This window comes from Podarcis vaucheri, assembly GCF_965113315.1.
Source record: "Podarcis vaucheri genome assembly, chromosome: 14".
Taxonomy (NCBI): domain Eukaryota; kingdom Metazoa; phylum Chordata; class Lepidosauria; order Squamata; family Lacertidae; genus Podarcis; species Podarcis vaucheri.
In genome coordinates, this window is record NC_138752.1 from 27,876,917 (window position 1) to 27,895,310 (window position 18,394).

General features: G+C 46.1%; 1 protein-coding gene across 1 annotated transcript in view; it reads right to left on the bottom strand.

The window, feature by feature from the left end:
* The window catches only part of ITGA11 (integrin subunit alpha 11), an 89,905-nt gene extending 74,574 nt beyond the window's left edge, over positions 1 to 15,331 (bottom strand). The window contains exons 1-2 of the mRNA XM_082198320.1: positions 15,136 to 15,331; positions 1,104 to 1,215 (exon numbers count right to left, since the gene is read on the bottom strand). Of these exons, the coding sequence (XP_082054446.1) occupies positions 1,104 to 1,215; positions 15,136 to 15,187 (164 nt within the window). The 5' untranslated portion in view covers positions 15,188 to 15,331. The remainder of the gene's footprint in view (positions 1 to 1,103; positions 1,216 to 15,135) is intronic.
* Positions 15,332 to 18,394: the final 3,063 nt, after the last annotated feature.

The window sequence follows — 18,394 nt, forward strand, 5'->3', positions numbered from 1 at the left end:
GGAAGCACAGGTTTTGCTGTTCATGAACTGAACTAGCTTCTTCCCTTTAGTTAAAGCCATACATGATTCCATCTGGACAAACAACACTTAGCATTGATATTTCAGGTGTTCACTACACCTACCTCAAGGACTGCCTCTTCCTATATGAACCTACCCGGCCCGTGAGACCATCTTCTGAGGCCCTCCTTCGTGTGTCTCCTCCTCAAGAGGTCTGGAGGGTGGTTACATGAAAACGGACCTTGTCTGCAGTGGCTCCCCATCTGTGGAATGCTCTCCCCTGGGAAGTTTGCCTGGCACCTTCATTATACACCTTTAGGCTCCAGGCAAAAACATTCCTTTTTAACCAGGCCTTCCATTTTAATCCAACACCCTTTTAGAATATGGCTTTTTTGGGGGTGTTATTGGGTTACTGCTTTGGATTTGATTTTATATGTTGTGGTCTTGTAGTGAAACGCCCTGAGACCGCCAGGTATAGGGCGGTATGTAAGTTGAATTAAAAACAACAACAACAACAATGCCTACATTCACCTTGGTTTCCTGCTATGTGAGCGAACTTTTCTGGGTTCAGGCAAAATGCCAAGCTCATGTGGTCTCTTCTCCCCTCCTGCATGGCCAGCAGGAAGATTTCTGCAAGGTTTTGTTTCTCTTTCAAAGAATTCTGGCTTTAACATTACATATAAACCATGGCGTACAAGAAACCATGGTTAGTTAGGAAGCCAGATTCATAACCTAGAGTTTGAAGTTCACTCACTTAGCAACTAACCCTCATTTATTGTACAACACATCAACTGAGTTGCATGTAGCACTAAGCCAAGATTCTGTGAAAGCAAAATTGGAAATCCTTCCCCCACCTGCAAGGGAGGAAAAGAGTTAGAAGGGTGCATGATCCTGACACTTTGCTGGGGCTCATGGAGGTTTTTCAAGGTAGGGTCTCACCATGGTTTCATGTTATGTGTGAGCAGGTAAAAAGGAAATTCAATTTACCAGCATTTGATTAAGGACTGTATTAGAGACATAATAAAAGACAAATGCCTTGCCAAAAGCATAGGAAGAAACATCACAGCATAAGCATCCAGTTTAGGCACAATGTGGTATTCATTTACCATTTCTTCCCATTGATTTCATGCTGTTGAACCGTATAGCCAAAATATGCTTCTTTAGAGCCTGGAATAATTCGTGGCCTCTTCGTGTCAATGTTGAAGGCATCGCAGAATCCTGAGACAAACAAACATGAACAGAATCAAGTTGTGCCGCAAAGGGAACACAATGCCCGTTTTACATTCACAAAATAAATAAAATGATTTTTTTTAAGGCTGCAAGTGTGAATTTAATACTCCTCTCCCTGAATTGCAATTTTAAAATTCGTTGTTTTTCAAAAGCTGGAAGTTAAGTTTTTATGCTGGAAAATGTCAATGTAATAATTAAGGCTGAAATGTTTCATTGTTTCATCATTTACATCAATTAAGGGTGCAATGCAGTATAAACAGAAGCGGGTTCCAAGGGAACTGGAGAGACCTTGCTTTTCTTTCTCAGTGCCTGGACTTGGAGCAGGAATCAAGTCTTTATCTGGGCCAAGCCACTTAGCAAGAGGATTAAGTAGGGGAAGAGACAAGGTCTACCTGGCTGTGTTTATCTTCTGAATGGAGTTTCTGCCATTTCTCCCTTTCTGCACGTATCGTATTTCTGGACAGTGGTGATAAATAAAAGAATAACTCTTGCAGTTTGGAACAGAAGGACCGTGATCATATTTTTGGGCTAAGTTTCCTGCTATAAATCCAGGGTGGAATTTTCATGTGACAGAAGATAAAGTTCTTTTTCATTTCATCAACAAAAATTATTATTTTTTTCCTGCCCAGAGCAGAGCCTTCTGAGAATCTCAAAAATCTGGTGTTTACCTCTTACCATTATTATGTCGATGAGACAATATTAACATTATTTAATGATAAGGGTGCTTGGTTTCTGAATGGGAAGAATGTTGAGCTGGCAAGAAGGGAGGCCTTTTGACATGCGGTTGGCACTCCTTGATCCACACAGCAACAGCTAGCATCTATTTCAACGTGTCAAAATAGAGAGCTTACATCAGATTTATTTTATATACATATAGATTTAAAATACTTCTATCCTGATGTCACAAGTCCCTGCATCCCACACCCCTTGCAGCTTAAAGCAGCTGCTCTTTCCTTCCTTCAGGAACACAAGTTTTCCTCCTCCCGCTTTTGCGGTCCCTCTATCTCCCCATCAAACTATCATGGGCAAAGAAAACAGATGACCCAGCACACCACTCCCTGCCCCAGAGTTCTTTTCTCCTTCATCAAGAGGCAGCCTCTGCCTTCTCCAGTTTTCTCCTTTCCATGATTCCCTTTTATAAGTAGTTGGGGGTGGGGGGGCAGAATAGAGACTCTGGAAGCTTTCAGCCTCTCATGAGACCCACTCAGGGCTTGTGTGAAGACTGGTGGGGTGTTTTGCTTTTTATTTTGCAGGTATCTTTTGCAAAAGGAGGTGCTGAGGAAGGTGGCCAAGATGACCAAGGGTATGGAAACCAAGCCTTATGAGGAATGGTTGAAGGAGTTGGGGATGTTTAGTCTGGAGAAGAGAAGACAGAGGGGATATGATAGCCATCTTTAAAAATCCAAAAGGCTGTCCCATTGAAGATGGAGCCAGCTTGGTTTCTTGTACTGCTCCAGAGAGTAGTACCCAAACCAATGGACTCAACTGACAAGAAAGGAGATTCTGACTCAACATTAGGAAGAGCTTTCTGATTGTAAGAGCTGCTCAACAGTGGAATTGACAACTTCAGAAGCAGGTGGACTTTCCTTCAATGGGTTTCCAGCAGAGGTTTGGTGGGCATCTGTCAGGGATTTAGTTGTTATTCCTGTATTTAATGGGGTTTGACTAGACGATACTTGGGCCCTTCCAACTCTACAGTTCTCTGATTCTATGTTACTGATACAGTGATTTTGCATTAGTGATTGATTTATACTGGACCACCCACACACCATTCTGCTTTATTAGTTGTCTGGTGATGCTTCCCAATGTTACCACACTACTATCTGCGGGGTGGTGGGTGGATTCTTGCACTACAGTGCAACAAAACAAAAATTGCAAACCCAAAATACTAGTGCTATAAAAAGTGACAGAATTTCAGCAGGAAGCTACAGAACACAAGCCAGATGGAAATGTGGCAGCGTGTTCACTCCAAAACATTTGCGGCATACGCAGTATTGAAAATGGGAGAGTGTATGACCCCCCTGATAACACCATGAGCACAAATCATCATGAATGCACAATCAAAAGAATTAAAACAGCCTCTAGCTGTGCTGGTTGGGACTGATAGGACTTGTAAACCAAAATATATCAAGGGCACCCAGTTGGTGAAGGCTGTTCCACAATATACACTGTGTGGCAACTCTTTTTGTTAACAAAAATGCAGCCTCAGAGGGTACTAAAAGTGGAAACAGGTGAAGGAAAAGGTCTTCTTAACCCTCATGTTGTTTTTCTGCTGAAAATGCCCCCTAGCTGCCTTCACTTCCCCACACCACACCCCATGGGAAAGACCAGTGTCATTGTGCCCTAAGGTTGCACAAGTTTCTTGCACAATTTTTTTTAACAACCATAATAGTTATGTGCTCCTATTGAATAGTCAAAGTGCCTCAGACATAGTTTAGTAATTGTTACAAGAATGCTTTAAAATAGTCAAGTATCATCATCATCATCATCATCACCACACATGCTTCAAAACTTCTTGGAGCTGAAGCCCTGATGAGGTTTGACCTGCTTGACTCACATAGGAGTAAAGAAAGATGACTTATGCCAGGTCAGACAATTGGTCAAATACAAATACAAATACCTTTATTGGCATTACGAGTTAAAACATTTCAAAACACTAGGATAAATTTAAAAGGGACAGGAGTGAAGTTGTCGAGGATCACAAGGTACTAGATTGTTCTGCTTCAGGCAATTGGTCCATCAAGCGCAGTGCTTTCTACACTGATTGGCAGCAGCTTCCCAGTGCTTCAGGCAAGGGACATTCCCAGGTCCCAGCTCCCCACGGAGATGCCATCAGGGATTTGAACTTGGAACCATCTGCATGCAAAGCAGATGTTCTGTCACTGAGCTCTGGCCCTTCGACTCACAGTGCTCCCCACTTCACCATTCCAGCTTTTGTATTATTGGGGGCTTGGAGGGGGGGGAGGTCAGTCGGAATGATGCCTTGCACCCCTTCCAATTGTTGAGATCAGGAACTCACTGTGGGTTAGAATTTAATAGAGGATTCTATTGCTGAACTAGTAGGACAAGTTTGCCCTGAGCTGGCCACTTAAGTGTCCTCATCAGCATCCCAAAAGAATGAGCTAGGTTGCAAGAGCTACAGCTAAGGGATGGTGCCCTCCAGGCTAAAGGGTGGGCATTTCTTCCACCCCCTCACCTAGTTGCTAGGTAGGAGAACAAGAGTCAGAGAGTTGTGTGTGAGCTGAGCTGAAAGCAGGAGACAGAAAGGCATGCTTGCTTTGTGCTGGATCCAAAGCTGTGACAAAAAGAGAAGCAAGATCTGTTGCTTTGAGCCTCTCTATCCTATGCACAGGTTGTAAAGGTAAAGGTAAAGGTAAAGGGACCCCTGACCATTAGGTCCAGTCATGACCGACTCTGGTTGCGGCGCTCATCTCGTACAACTTCCGGGTCATGTGGCTAACATGACTAAGCTGCTTCTGGTGAACCAGAGCAGCGCACGGAAACGCCGTTTACCTTCCCGCCGGAGCGGTACCTATTCATCTACTTGCACTTTGACGTGCTTTTGAACTGCTAGGCTGGCAGGAGCAGGGACCAAGCAACGGGAGCTCACCCTGTCACGGGGATTCGAACCACCGACCTTCTGATCGGCAAGTCCTAGGCTCTGTGGTTTAACCCACAGTGCCACCCGTATATCCTAAAGACACCACAGTCTCCACTAACCTTCACATTCCAGGGAATCTGAACATGGGCAAGCGTCTGGGACCCCTGGATTATCTCATCGCTCAGAGATTGGGGTGACATATAACAGTATGATTTAGGAGAAACCAGAAATATTGCCCTTTCTTCTTTTCCACTGGCCCCTGGAATGATCTTTAAGCAGCCAGCAATGAATGAGGAGATTCAAAAGAATGTTTGTTGCCATATCTAATTGCTGTCTTATAATATAGTGGAAATATAAGAGAGACCAAGGCAATGTCTGGTCTTTGTCAAAACAGAAAGGACTTGGCCCAGAGAAGAGAAGGGATAAAACTTGAGTTGAATTCACAGCCATCATTTGGACATGAGGATTGATGGGTGTTTTTCCTCACTTGGACTTTCGGAAAACCCTCATAGCATATTTTGGCTGGGGATACCTGGCAATAAGGCAAGGAAACCACCCTCTTCCTTGCAAGGTGACCCTCCTACCCTCTCCAGGTGGCCAGTTGCCTGCTCCCTCTAGAGGAAGGACTATAGCTCAATGGGAGAGCACCTGATTTGCACGCAGAAGGTCACAGGTTCAATCTCCAGCAGCATCTTCAGGGGAAGATTTGCTGCCCGATACCCTGGTGAGCCACTGTCAATCTATGCAGGCAATACTGAGCTAGATTGGACCAACAGTCCATGCAAAGCAGCTTCTGAGCACCTAGGATTAACCTTTCCTTCAAGTATTGATTTTGGAGAATTTATGGAGAGTCGCAAGGGGCAATAGAGAGGGGGAACCCCCAGGCCTGCACTTCATCAGAGCACATAAGAATGCAAGCTGAGCCCTGCTGAATCAGGCCAAAGGGCGCCCGTCTAGTCCGGTTGGCCAGTGGCCAACCAGATATCCCAATGGGAAGCCCACAAAACACGGCACGGGTGCAACAGCACTCTCTGCCCTTGCAAATTCCAGCAGCAAGTATTCCAGAGTTATACTGCCTGCAAGTACAAAACCACTCAAGTTAGTAGCCATGGATAGATCTACCCCCTTCCATGATTTTTTGCTTTTGCAAACCATCCAGTTCACGTTTTGTATAGCCATCCAACACTCACGTGGTTCATCCTTGGGGAGGTTCTCAATTTCTGGTTCTCCATCCAGAGCAACTTTTGTTAAAAGCATTAAATGTGCTGGTGTGCAAATTCTTCATGCCAAAGAAACAAATGCTTTTGCTTTTAAAAGAGTGTGGCTTTGAATTGTCCAGAAGACAATGGCTGTGCTTTATCTTTGGCCATGAGAGAACTTATAACCCACGCTAGGAATCAGGGCTTGTTCCAGGGTTTAGGGGCGGGGCTCCTGACAACACCTTCTGGGTGCGCTCCCTCTCCTTTGAAGTGATGGTGAGAAGGAGCAACACCTCCTCTGCCTGCTCACACCTTTGCTCCATTCCTCTGGATGACAGGAGGATGGCTCCAACAAACCAAGGCATCATCCTACCTTCAAGGGAAAGGCCAAAGGTGCGAAGGGAGTCCGTGTGACCTAGTTAGAATGCCAGACTAGGAACTGGGAGACACCAGAGTTCAAATCCCACACACAGCCATGAAGAAGCTCACTGCATGACCTTGGGCCAGTCGCTGCCTCTCAGCCCAGCCTACTGCACAGGGTTGTTGTGTAGATCAATTCAGGAGGGGAAGAACCACGTCTGCCACCTTGAGCTCCTTGGAGGAAATAGTGGGATATAATGCCTTGTAAGAAGTAGACTTCCGGGTTAGCGCCATCGCCGAATGGCGGACTCCCTCCGAGCTCCAGAGGGAGTCGGCCCGGCAGGGGCTGGGTCCTACCGCGCCGGCGACGTGGGGACCCTTAGAAACCACGGGAACGGATCCCGTGGACATGGTGACTCGGCTGGCACCGTTATCGCTCTCCCGGCTCGTGAAGGAGCCTTTTTAAAGGCTACGGATCGGGCGCCGGGGAGTAGCGTGGTGCTTTGAGTCCTCCGCTTCCCCTGCCGGGCGCAGCCGCATGCCATTCGGCGGAGAGCGCTGGCTTCTTCCAAAGGAAAATCGGACAATTGATCGACAACCCGTGAGTAATTGGGCAACCGGGTTTAAAAGGAGGAAAAAAGAAAATTTTTTCCGGATCTGGCACGAGCGGGAGGGGATCCAAAAAAGGAAGTCAGTCCCCTCCCTGATTGTAAACATGCTAAAACAAGGACTGAGAAACCAAGATCGATTCAGAAGCTTATTGATGATAAAAATTACCAACTCCACGATGTGAATTATAAGAACTGTGCTGGAGGAGAGGAGTCGAGGGTGAGGAGGAAAAAAGCAACCCCCCCCCCGGGAACCGGGGCGATTCGGACAGCCTGGCGAAGAGAGATGGAGATTTTGACAGCTGTCAAAGGAGCTGTCAAAACTGGAAAATATAAAGAGGACTTTGCTACAAGTTCTTTGCTGGTTAATTTTGTTACAATTTGATACAAATATGGATATAAACTGTCGGGGAAAAGAAACAACAAATTGACTTTTGGATTAGAGGATACAAAGTTATTGTAATCCCTCTAGAGGGGATTCGGGACATTACAAGTGTCGTATGTGGAAAACTACTCTGGGATGTGCAAAGGTCTTATCTCCTGGGAAAGCTGCAGAACTGAAATATTATTTTGTCTACAGAGGTGACTATAAAACAATAGAATTTTCTATTGAAGCAAGAAAGGAACTGGACGTTAGTCTGTGTCCCTGAAAAACAAACCTCTGTAGAGACATTAAATTTTGGAACAAGAATGTTTTGACAGCTGAACAAGACAGAAACCTGAGAAACCAAGAAATAAAAGAGTAGATGACTGAATACGACACGGAAAGAATAATGGGAGGAGCAACAAAAGATTAAAGAAAATTAAAGGCCTCTATTAGATTGGATTTTTGAAGTTAAACATCATTAAAACAACCAAATTCGAAGAAACCAGCATGATGGACTGAGATAAATTTGGCTGTGGACTTAAGATCTCCAGGCCGACAACATACAGACAAATGGACATGGGGAATCAAAACCGAGGAAGGGAGGGGGAACCTTAGAATCCAAAGGCTTTGTAACCAACTTTTTGAATTTCTTTATATTTTCTATCTTATATTCTTTATAACTTTGATATTTTACGTTTCTGTTTTTTCTTTTTTCTTAGAAAGGGGGAACTCGTGGAAGGAATGAGAGCGGATCTTGGGGGAAAATTTTGTTCTATTATAAGACGAGGAGTGATGTTAAGATGGTGTAAATTTAAATTGGTTTATGAGTAAAATATATTAGGTTTAATTGGGGATGAGAACTTGTGGAACCAACTTAGATAAAGGGGAATACAATCGGGAGGGGAAGGAGGAAGTCCCAGAAAGAAGGTTATGAAAAGAAGGCTCTAAATTAGTTTCTCTTTTTCTTTCTTTCCTTTATCTTTCTTATTTTCCTATTCTGGTATTATTGGAAATTTTAATAAATATGATTATATATAAAAAAAAAATATAATGCCTTGTAAGAAGGAGTAATTGCTGTTGGCCAGTTGATATGTCACAGAAGGGCTGGGTGCCTGGAGGTGAGGCAAATCAAGCTCAGGGCAGGCAGCAAGGAGCAAATGGCAAGGAGCCATCCCTAAGACTGAGGTTTTATAGGGCCAGGTGGAATCCTATTGGCCCTTTGTGTCACCTGACTGCTGATAAGCTGGCTGCTGCAGTGCTGCCTTCCACCTGCAGCACTGATGGTGGCACTCAAATACAGCCGAGAATAGACCGGCGCCCTCTCCTGGCAAACTGCCGCAATGCAGCCACCTTCCCAGCCAGAATCCCCACTTCTTTTGGCACTCAATGGGGTGCCTGGTCCTCCAGTGGTAGAAATTATCTCCCATGAATGCAGAAGGTCCCAGCTTCAATCCCCACGAGCATCCCCAGGTAGGGCTGGGAAAGATTCCCTGCTTGAAACCCCACAGCTGCTGCAGGTCAGTGTAGACAATACTGGGATAGATGGACCAATGGGTCTGACTCAGCATAAGGCGGTTTCCTGTGTTTCACTCTCCAGAATGAATCACACATTTACAGGAATCTTAAGGATGTACATTCACCCAAAACATGCCATTCAGACTTGAAATTTATGGCTTGCGATCATCAAGATTTCAACCCACTCACTTCCATATGTGAAGCTAAAAATACTGCGTAACTTTGGGTTACTCTGCCGATCTCTCCCTGTTCCCATTTTTTTAAGAGCTCCCTTTTTCTTTTCTTTTTTTCCTTGTTAAATTCTGGACGGTTCTGTGGGGAGTGCCTAGAATTAACAGAGTGAGCAAGTATGCTTATGAAAAAGAGAACGTTTCCTTCCTAGCATCTACGTAATGGTTGGAACTTAAGTATTTATTAACAAGTCACTATAGCAACTCCTTTAAGAAGAGGAGATCTATCCCGCTACTGAGGAACCACATAAATTGTAGAAAGTGACATGCACAATTATGGACAATGAATTCGTACATCAGCAGTTTTAAAAGTTCAAATTGGGCCGAGCAAGCCAGTGGAAATTCTGTAGGGATTAATTTATGCTGACATATTGGTCTGATTTGTTTATAATAAACATCAATGTCTAGCCCTGAATTTGGGTTGTTTCTGAACAGTCTTGGAATAGTAAAGCTAATATGTGTGACTACTGGGGGTCTAAAGGTGGTTGTTGTTGTTGTTATTATTATTATTATTAAGTTTTATTTTAACATACATGGTAAATATCATTAAGCAGATAGGAAGTACATTAAATATTATCACCAGAAGAAAACTCTTAAGAAAACAGAGAGAAATATTAAATAGTGACATTAATTCAAATGGTTAAATTAGCCTGCCCAAATATAATAAAGGTCAATCTTACCAGCAATAAGGTTGCAATATTAGGGTCTCTGGTAGGGTATAACTGAGGCCACAGAATTTTGCAGGTATCTTTCTCTGGGCAGAGAAGTAGGTGTGGAACATAGAAAGCTGCCTTCTAGCAGGTCATTGGTCCATATTGCTCAGGATTGTCTACACTGATTGGCTGCGGCTCCAGCCTTACCTGGAGATGCTGGGATTTGAACTTAGGACTAGCTGTATGCAAAAGAGATGCTCGTCTACTGAGCTACCACGTTTCCCTTAACACACATGAACACAGGGAGCTGCAGCCAGAATATTGGCCCATCCATTGTCTGCACTGGTTGGCCATTGCTCTCCAGAGTTTCAAAGGGAGCATCCTTCCCAGCCCTGCTTGGAGATCAAACATCTGCTGGAAAAGGCTGGGGAAGAACCACTCAGTGGTGGTTGCTCTAGTCTAGCTACTGGGACAGAGCTGCAGCACCTATGTAAGGTTCAGCCTGCCTGCTGCTGAAGCAACACCTGAGCCCTGCTCCCAGGCGATATTCATCTTGAGCCCTGCACAGAGCTGTCCAGGGTACCCTTGCCCTGACCTACCTCTACTGAGGTCAGTGCTCACATCAGAACAGCTGGTGGCCTAGCAGGCCATGACAGGAAGCCTCCAGCTGCCCACCATTTTTAATTAAAAACATCTCTGATGCCAGGGCAAGAGTGACAGCCAGCTCATGCTATCAGTTACCTCCTGTGGGGTTGTGGGGTCAATAAGAGTAGCAAGAGGGCGGGTTGAGGGGGATTGGCCCACCCCTTCAGTCCTCCAGAATCCTCATTGGCCCCACAACCCCAGAGATGGGGCCTGATTGCTGGTCTCACTGTTTAAATTAAAATGGCCAGTAGTTAGACCATTGGCACAGCTAGCTGGTGCTGCATCTGTGGCCAGTGAGACTTTCCCTCATCACCTTGCCTGCCTGGTTAACACTTATTCATCCAGCTAGTCAACCAGGGAGGAAAAGAGTATTGGTACCACAGTTTAAAAACAAAGGTTTTTTAAAAGCCAGGCTGTGACAGCAGAGAAGCAGAGAAGTGGGACCCCAGAGGGCAAAATGCTCCTCAAAATTGGCACTTGCTCAGAGTATAACTAAAAGACCCAAGAGTATCTTTCATGCCAGTGGTTGCAAATTTTCTGGGGGGCCACTGCCCCCTTGTTTCCAAAAACGCATCCCCTACCCTATTAAAAAGCACTATTCAGATTCACAGTTTGCATGATCAACTAAGGACGATAATAGCACAATAAAATTCAAAGCAGTAACAATTAACGGCACATTGGAGCCTGGATAGCTCAGCTGGTTACAGCGTGGTGCTGATAATGCCAAGGTTGCAGGTTCAAACCCCATATGAGACAGCTGCATATCCCTGCATTGCAGGGGGTTGGACTAGATTATCCTCAGGGTCCCTTCCAATTCTACAATTCTATGATTTATACTCCATTCTGGTGCTTTCCAGCAACTGGTATTCTGAAGCATTACTGCCTCCAACTACTAGTATCCACTGACAACCTTATCTTCCTCTATGAATCTGTCTTATCCTCTTTCAAAGCCATCTAAGTTGGCGGCCATCACTGCCTTCTGTGGGAGGGAGTTCTGTAGTTTAACTATGCACTGGGTGAAGAAGGACTTCCTTTCATCTGCGTTGATGCAACAACAGTAGAATCCCCCAAAAACCATCCATCCATCCATCCATTTTTCAGGGCAGTAAAATTGTATGCATGTCCATTGCATTTGCTCTGGAGGGAGGCAAAACTATCAAACAGTTTTGGAATAGCAGGAAAATGATAAATTCTCAATAAAAATATCTTCTAATACTGAATGAAATTCTGTTGGTAGTTTATACTCGCAGATGAAAGAAGCCATGGGCTAAGAGACAAGGACTACAGGATCCATAGCTTCAATCACAGGCAGAGAACTTGAGATGGGTGGTGGTGGCGTTTTACAGAATATTCTCTGGGATTCCTGAAATTCTCCAACAGTTTGGAGAGATCCCCCAGAAAGAAAATATTCAAGCATTGCTAAGAGAAACACTTTCCTGAGATATCTCAGCCCAGGCTGGGATGAAGCCTCTCTTACTTCCTCCACATCCCTCCACAAAACCACCTTTTCCATTAAGCCTTTGGCACAACCCCAGAGGTCCCAGGCCCGGCTGCAACTAAGCCTATAACTAAATTAAAGAATGTGGAACTGAAACAGCCACATTGCGTTTCTCTGTATAGCTGTGGCCTTCATTTCCTTCCCTTTCCTCAGTTCTTTCTCCCATGCCAAACTCTGGAGTGTAAGCTCCTGTGGGGCAGGGACCAGACCTTTTGCTCTCTGTAAATCACCGAGCACACTGTTGGCACTATGTAAATAATCAGCTGGAGCAACCTAAGAAGAGCCTGCTAGATCAGGCCAATGACCCATCTTGTCCAGCATCCTATTCTCACAGTGGCCAACCCGCTGGACCAATGGGAAACTCACTAGCAGGACCCGACCACAAGAGCACTCTCCCTGTCTGCAGTTTCCAGCAACTGGTATTCAGAAGCATTGCTGTCTTTGAATGTAGATAGAGCGTAGCCATCATGGCTAATAGCTACCATTGCTGGACTGTAGCCACTGAGCACCACTGTGACAAGAACAATATACATTGCTGGACTATAGCTGCCTTCGTCCCTGCTCACTGGCCATGCAGGATGGGGTTGGATGGATTTGGAATCCATACCTGTCCTAAATTAGCATGACATTCTGGAACTATGCCCCCTGGGTGGCCAAAAACTGATATAAGTACAGTGGTACCTCGGGTTAAGAACTTAATTCATTCCAAAGGTCCATTCTTTACCTGAAACTGTTCTTAACCTGAAGCACCACTTTAGCTAATGGGGCCTGCCGCCACGCCGCCAGAGCACGATTTCTGTTCTCATCCTGAAGCAAAGTTCTTAACCCGAGGTAATATTTCTGGGTTAGCGGAGTCTGTATCCTGAAGCGTATGTAACCTGAAGTGTATGTAACCCGAGGTACCACTGTAACTGCAGGAACGAAATGTCTCCATCTAGGAACATTTGGACACAAACTATCCTGGGCAGCAGTGTTGAGTGAGAGCGGAAGCAGAAGGCAGGACCAAAGACCAATTGGGATCAGAAGTCAGAACCAGAAGATATCCCTGGAGTCAAGACCAAAACCCAAAACCAGACAATAAACCATAGGACAGGCTGACCAAGCTCTTAAGATGGGCACCACTGAGACAGGAAGTATACACTCCTTCCTGCCCTAGAGGAACCAATAGCTAGCCTGATGGGCAGAGCCAGACCAAAACCCAGAAAGTTCTTCTCTGAAAAGGCTGCAGTTTGGCACTTCACCACTTGGGGCAGGTGGTTCCGATAACAACGGAAGTGTGGAATCGAAAGGGACCACTCCCAGCCTACTGGTAGGACAGTAACCCATGCAGCTGGAGCCAGTCCCAGGCAAATCTCCACCTATCCTTCAGATTCAACTTTTTACTAGCCTTCTGTAAGAATAGAAGGAAAGCTTGCTGGGAAACCCATAAGCAGGTCCTGAGCACATGAGCCTTCCCCGCTCCTGTAGTTGCTGGCAACTGGTATTCAGAAGCACTGCTCCCTCTGAATGTGAAGGAAGAGCATAGCCATCATGGCTTGTAGCCACTGACAGCCCTTTCCTCTATGAATTTACGTGGGTGGCGCTGTAGGTTAAATCACAGAGCCTAGGACTTGCCGATTGGAAGGTCGGTGGTTCGAATCCCCATGATGGGGTGAGCTCCCATTTTTTGGTCCCTGCTCCTGCCAGCCTAGCAGGCAGAGTGCAAGTAGATAAATAGGTACCGCCCTGGCAGGAAAGTAAACGGTGTTTCCGTGCACTGCTCTGGTTCGCCAGATGTGGCTTAGTCATGCTGGCCACATGACCTGGAAGCTGTACACCGGCTCCCTCGGCCAATAAAGCAAGATGAGCGCTGCAACTCCAGAGTCAGCCATGACTGGACCTAATGGTCAGGGGTCCCTTTATTTTACCTAGGTTGGTGGGCATCACTGCCTCTTGTGGGAACGAATTCCATGGTACTGCAACATTAAAAGCAAGGAGCCAACTTGCAGCCTTATAGCTGATTCCCTTTAAATGCAGGAGGAAAACACAAAACTTCAACTTTCCTGTCTAGTTAGTATTGTTGCCTGCCGCTGGGGTGTAATGTGCAGGGCAACTTCTCCAAAGAGCACAGCGAGAGTCATGACTGAATCAAGTGCCACCCCTGGAAGAAAAAGGCTAGCCCGTCGCTGCGTGCAGCTGGGTTGCGGCAGGCACAACACAGCAACGTGTCCACGTGGAAAAGCGCAATACCAGCTCTCTCCATCAGCCACACTTTGTCATGCTGTGGCTGCCTTCAGGTCTTGCCAGTTTTGTTCAATTTGGGAGAAAGGTACATATTTATATTTGAAACATTCCTAGAAATAGTAATGGACTGGAACCCCTCCTAAAGCCCCAGGGCTGTCCCAGAGCCACAGTTCCACTCACAAGCCGGAAAAGTTTCTCTTTTGTTTGAAAATCTCACAGCAGAGCACCCTCCCTCCGTCCCCTCCCTTTGCTTCTGAGCTGGAACTGGGCACAGAACGATGTCAAACATAACTGAAGCAAACACGTCTCCCCTTCCATCAGCTCAGCCCCCTCCATACATAACAGAGTTTTTAAGTTTGCCGGAATGCAGCCAGCAAAAAGGCAAAATTTCACCCTCTCCCTCCTCTACTGTAACTCAACACGCACGCCAGCAGCCACGCATCAAACCATATGTGGGGGCCAGGCTGCATCTCCTAAAATAAATAAAAGGACTGAGCACCTAAACATAATAATGGATACCATCAAGGACTGAGCACCTAAACATAATAACGGGTACCATCAAGTCGTTAACTGGACTGCAAAAGTTTTCAGCAAAGAAAGACTCTCTGAAAGTTGAAAAAGCAAAACAAAGTTACTTCGTTTTGCTGCTTGTGGGGGGGGGAGCTTAAAAAGGAAGCAGACTGAAGCATTCGAAACTGGGTCTAGGTGCCAAAAGCTTAATGTACTTGAGATGCAAAGAACTTCTCGACTTCCTCCCTCTGAAACTTTGCAAGAATTTATACCCTTTGCATTTTAAAAGTGGAGGGGACACAGACCGCTCCATCATTACATGCATTGGAGGCAAATCTCTCAGTTGCTGCATAAATAATAATAATAATAATGAAAATTTGGCAACTGCGTCTTCTTGCTGACCTAAGCACTTTCTTCCTCCTGAATTGCGCTTCTCACCCGCCACAGTGCACTGCTATGCTCCTGTATGAGATTCAGCACCACACACAGCCTGCCTTACCTGATAGCAGGCCGATAGCCCAGGCTACCACCAGCTCTCTGTAGAAGTCCATGTGGGTGGTGGAAGTTCCTGGTGGTACCCGACCCAAACCATCCGCTTGAGACGCCAAGGCAGTGTGGCAGCTCCACTCTGAGGGGGGAACAGCTTTCTGCTTATCCCACAAGCCGTTCTTTGCTCCCTGACAGAAGCAGCTCTTGAGAAGGAAGTGGGAGGGAATAAATTGTAGGAGGTGCAGGGGGAGAGGAGTGGAGAAAGGACCAGGCGAGAAGCAGATTCCCCACACCCTGGAGGGGCCACCCTGGGAGCTGCCGGGATTTCCCTTGGCTGCAGAGACTTGCAAGAACTTTAGGAGAGAAAAGGAAAGAATCTGAAGCAACTTCACTCAGTGGGGCTTTTGATTGCAACTGTAAACAAAACAGCCTAATTCCGCAGTATCCACAATGCATGCATGCTGTTGAGTTTGAGGGTGTTTCTAAGGGGGGTGGGAACAAGGCATACAATTCTGACTTTTGCAAATTCAAATTGATTTTCAAATGAGGTGGAAGGGGAATTTTATAAATGGGGGGGGGTCATTGAAATTTAAAAACCTGAAAAGGATTGCATTCAAAATTCCAGATTTATTCTTTTTTAAAAAATGTGTTCAGAAATGTCAGCTCTGTTTGGGGGAATTCATTTTTTCCCCTTTACTGCATTTGCATCTCGCCTTGTCTCTCTCCAAAGAGCTCAAATGAGTGTGCATGGCTCTCCACATCCTCATTTAATCCTCACAACAACTCTGTGAGGTAGGTTAGGCTGAGAGGCAGTGACTGCCGTTCTGAAGGCACCAGCTTCAGCATCAAATTGTGGTGGAATGCATCATTCCAGAAAGGGCAAGAAAATGGATGCATCATTTCAAACTATGGTGTCTACCCCAGGAAATTGGGGTGTGTGTGAAAAAATTGGGGTTGTGTCATAAGAAAATCCTGCTGGATCAGACCAGGGGCCCATCTAGTCTAGCAGCCTGTTCTCATGGTAGCTGACCAGATGCCCCAAAGGGAAACCTACAAGTGAACACAAGAGAGCCAGTGTAGTGTAGTGGTTAAGAGCGGTAGTCTTGTAATCTGGGGAACCAGGTTCAATTCCCCGCTCCTCCACATGCAGCTGCTGGGTGACCTTGGGCTAGTCACACTTCTCTGAAGTCTCTCAGTCCCACCCACCTCACAGAGTGTTTGTTGTGGGGGAGGAAAGGAAAGGAGATTGTTAGCCGCTTTGAGACTCCTTCAGGTAGTGATAAAGTGGGATATCAAATCCAAACTCTTCTTCTTCCTCCTCTTCTGTGGTTTCTAGCAGCAGGTGTTCAGAAGCATTTACTGCCTGTGACCATAGAGGAAGAACATAACCATCATGGCTAGTAGCCACTGATAGCCCTTTCCTCCATGAATGTGTCCAGTTTTTCTTTTAAAGCCATCAAAGTTGTTGTCCAATATTAGTCCCACTCAGAAAAGATCCACTAAAATTAACCTTCATCCATAGGTACCAACTCCCTGGGGCCCTGGGTGCCCAAGCACCCACAAAATTCCCCATGAAGGGGCTGGGCACCCACAAATTTTGGTGCCAGGGCCATGCATGTCGCATGGCACCCATAGCCCCAGGCACCCATGGTTGTGGGGTCAAGTTGGCATTCCTTTCTGAATCTATTCATTTTAACGGGCCTACTCTGAGTAGGATTCAGTTGGCCATTGTCTGAGACAGTTTTAATGCTCTCATGTTGCAGGTGCCCATTCTGTGCTAGACTAAGGTTACCAGGTTTTTTCCAATGAATCCAGGGACAGTTTTCAACTTCAGTGGATTCTGTATGGGGACTGATTTGTAAATCCGGGGACTAGTCCCCAGGAAATGGGGACGTCTGGTAGCCTTATGCTAGACAGTTGGCTCATTGGGGGGAACCAGGGTTGGGGAGGGAGGGGGCTTGAGCTAGGCGCACAGTACAGGGTCATCAGATCATATACTGCTAGCTCCGCTTCCAAATCCAACATGCAAAGTCAGGTCAAGACCCAGTAAGGCAAGGCCAACACAGCAGAGGGCAAGTCTGAATAAGGAAGATCAGGCAAAGCAGAGGTCACATTCCAAAAAAGAAGCCAGCAAGGTGAGCAGTACCTTGGATAGCTCCAATTAACACCTAGATCAGCCATCAGCCAAGGCAGGCTTGAATGTTGTTCTAACAACCAGCAAACCCAGACTGAGCGCTAAATAGACCTTTGAACAGCTAGCCCCTAATGGGTGGGGCATCCACTTTTAAAAGGGCCCAGCCTATTTTAGAAGCTCTGGACTCTGGCGGGGGGGGGGCGTCTATTATGGCATATGAGCTGGAATCCATAACGTCTTAAGACTGAAAAGGTCCTGGCATCATGGACTCGTTTGGCGCTGTGACTTCTGAGGAGGTAGAAATGTCAAAGGCTGGTTCAGAAGAAACATTCTCCTCCAGATTGTCATGGATGCTTTAGCTGAGATTCCTGCGTTGCAGAGGGTTGGACTAGATGACCCTTGGGTCCCTTCCAACTCTACGATTCTATGATTCTGTGACTAGATGAGCCACCAGCCAGATCCAGGAGGCTCTTCTTATGTTTCTTTTAAAGCAGATGCTGTACCTTCAGCCCCATTCACAGGGGAAGATGGGAGCTTGTCTCCCATCACTGATCTTATCAAGAACCTCCCAATAAGTGCTCGAGGAGCTTTCCCCCAGAACAGTTTAGAAAGCATTGTTCTCAAAGCCAGGCCACTCCACCAGCCAATATTTTCCCCAGCTGAGATTTTTCCTGGTGAGGAACCAGCATGCCTTCCATTCGTAGTTACTTCCTGGCATGTTCTTGCATGTGACAAGGCCCAGGATGCAGATCAAGCAAGCGCAGCAGTAGGCAACCTAAGGTCCACAGGTATCATTTAACCGGCCCACAAGTTGCCCCCAAAGCGAGTCCTCACACACTGCGCTAAACCGGTACAGCACAGCATGGGGACTCGCTTCCATGGCACCAGAAATCATGCCTGCGCATATGCAGATGCTGAAAATTGCATCTTCACAGGTGCAGGCGCTGGAAATCATGGGCTTGCGCACTCTCACACACATACAATCCGGCTCACAGAGGGATCTCCGCTGGAGTGAACCGGCCCAGGCGAGGTAAACCTTGCCGACCCCTGAGCAAGAGCCATCTTCTACTGAAGAATTGATCCTGTTTTTCTGTCTGACCTGCCAACTATCAATGCAATAATCAAAACCGATCCC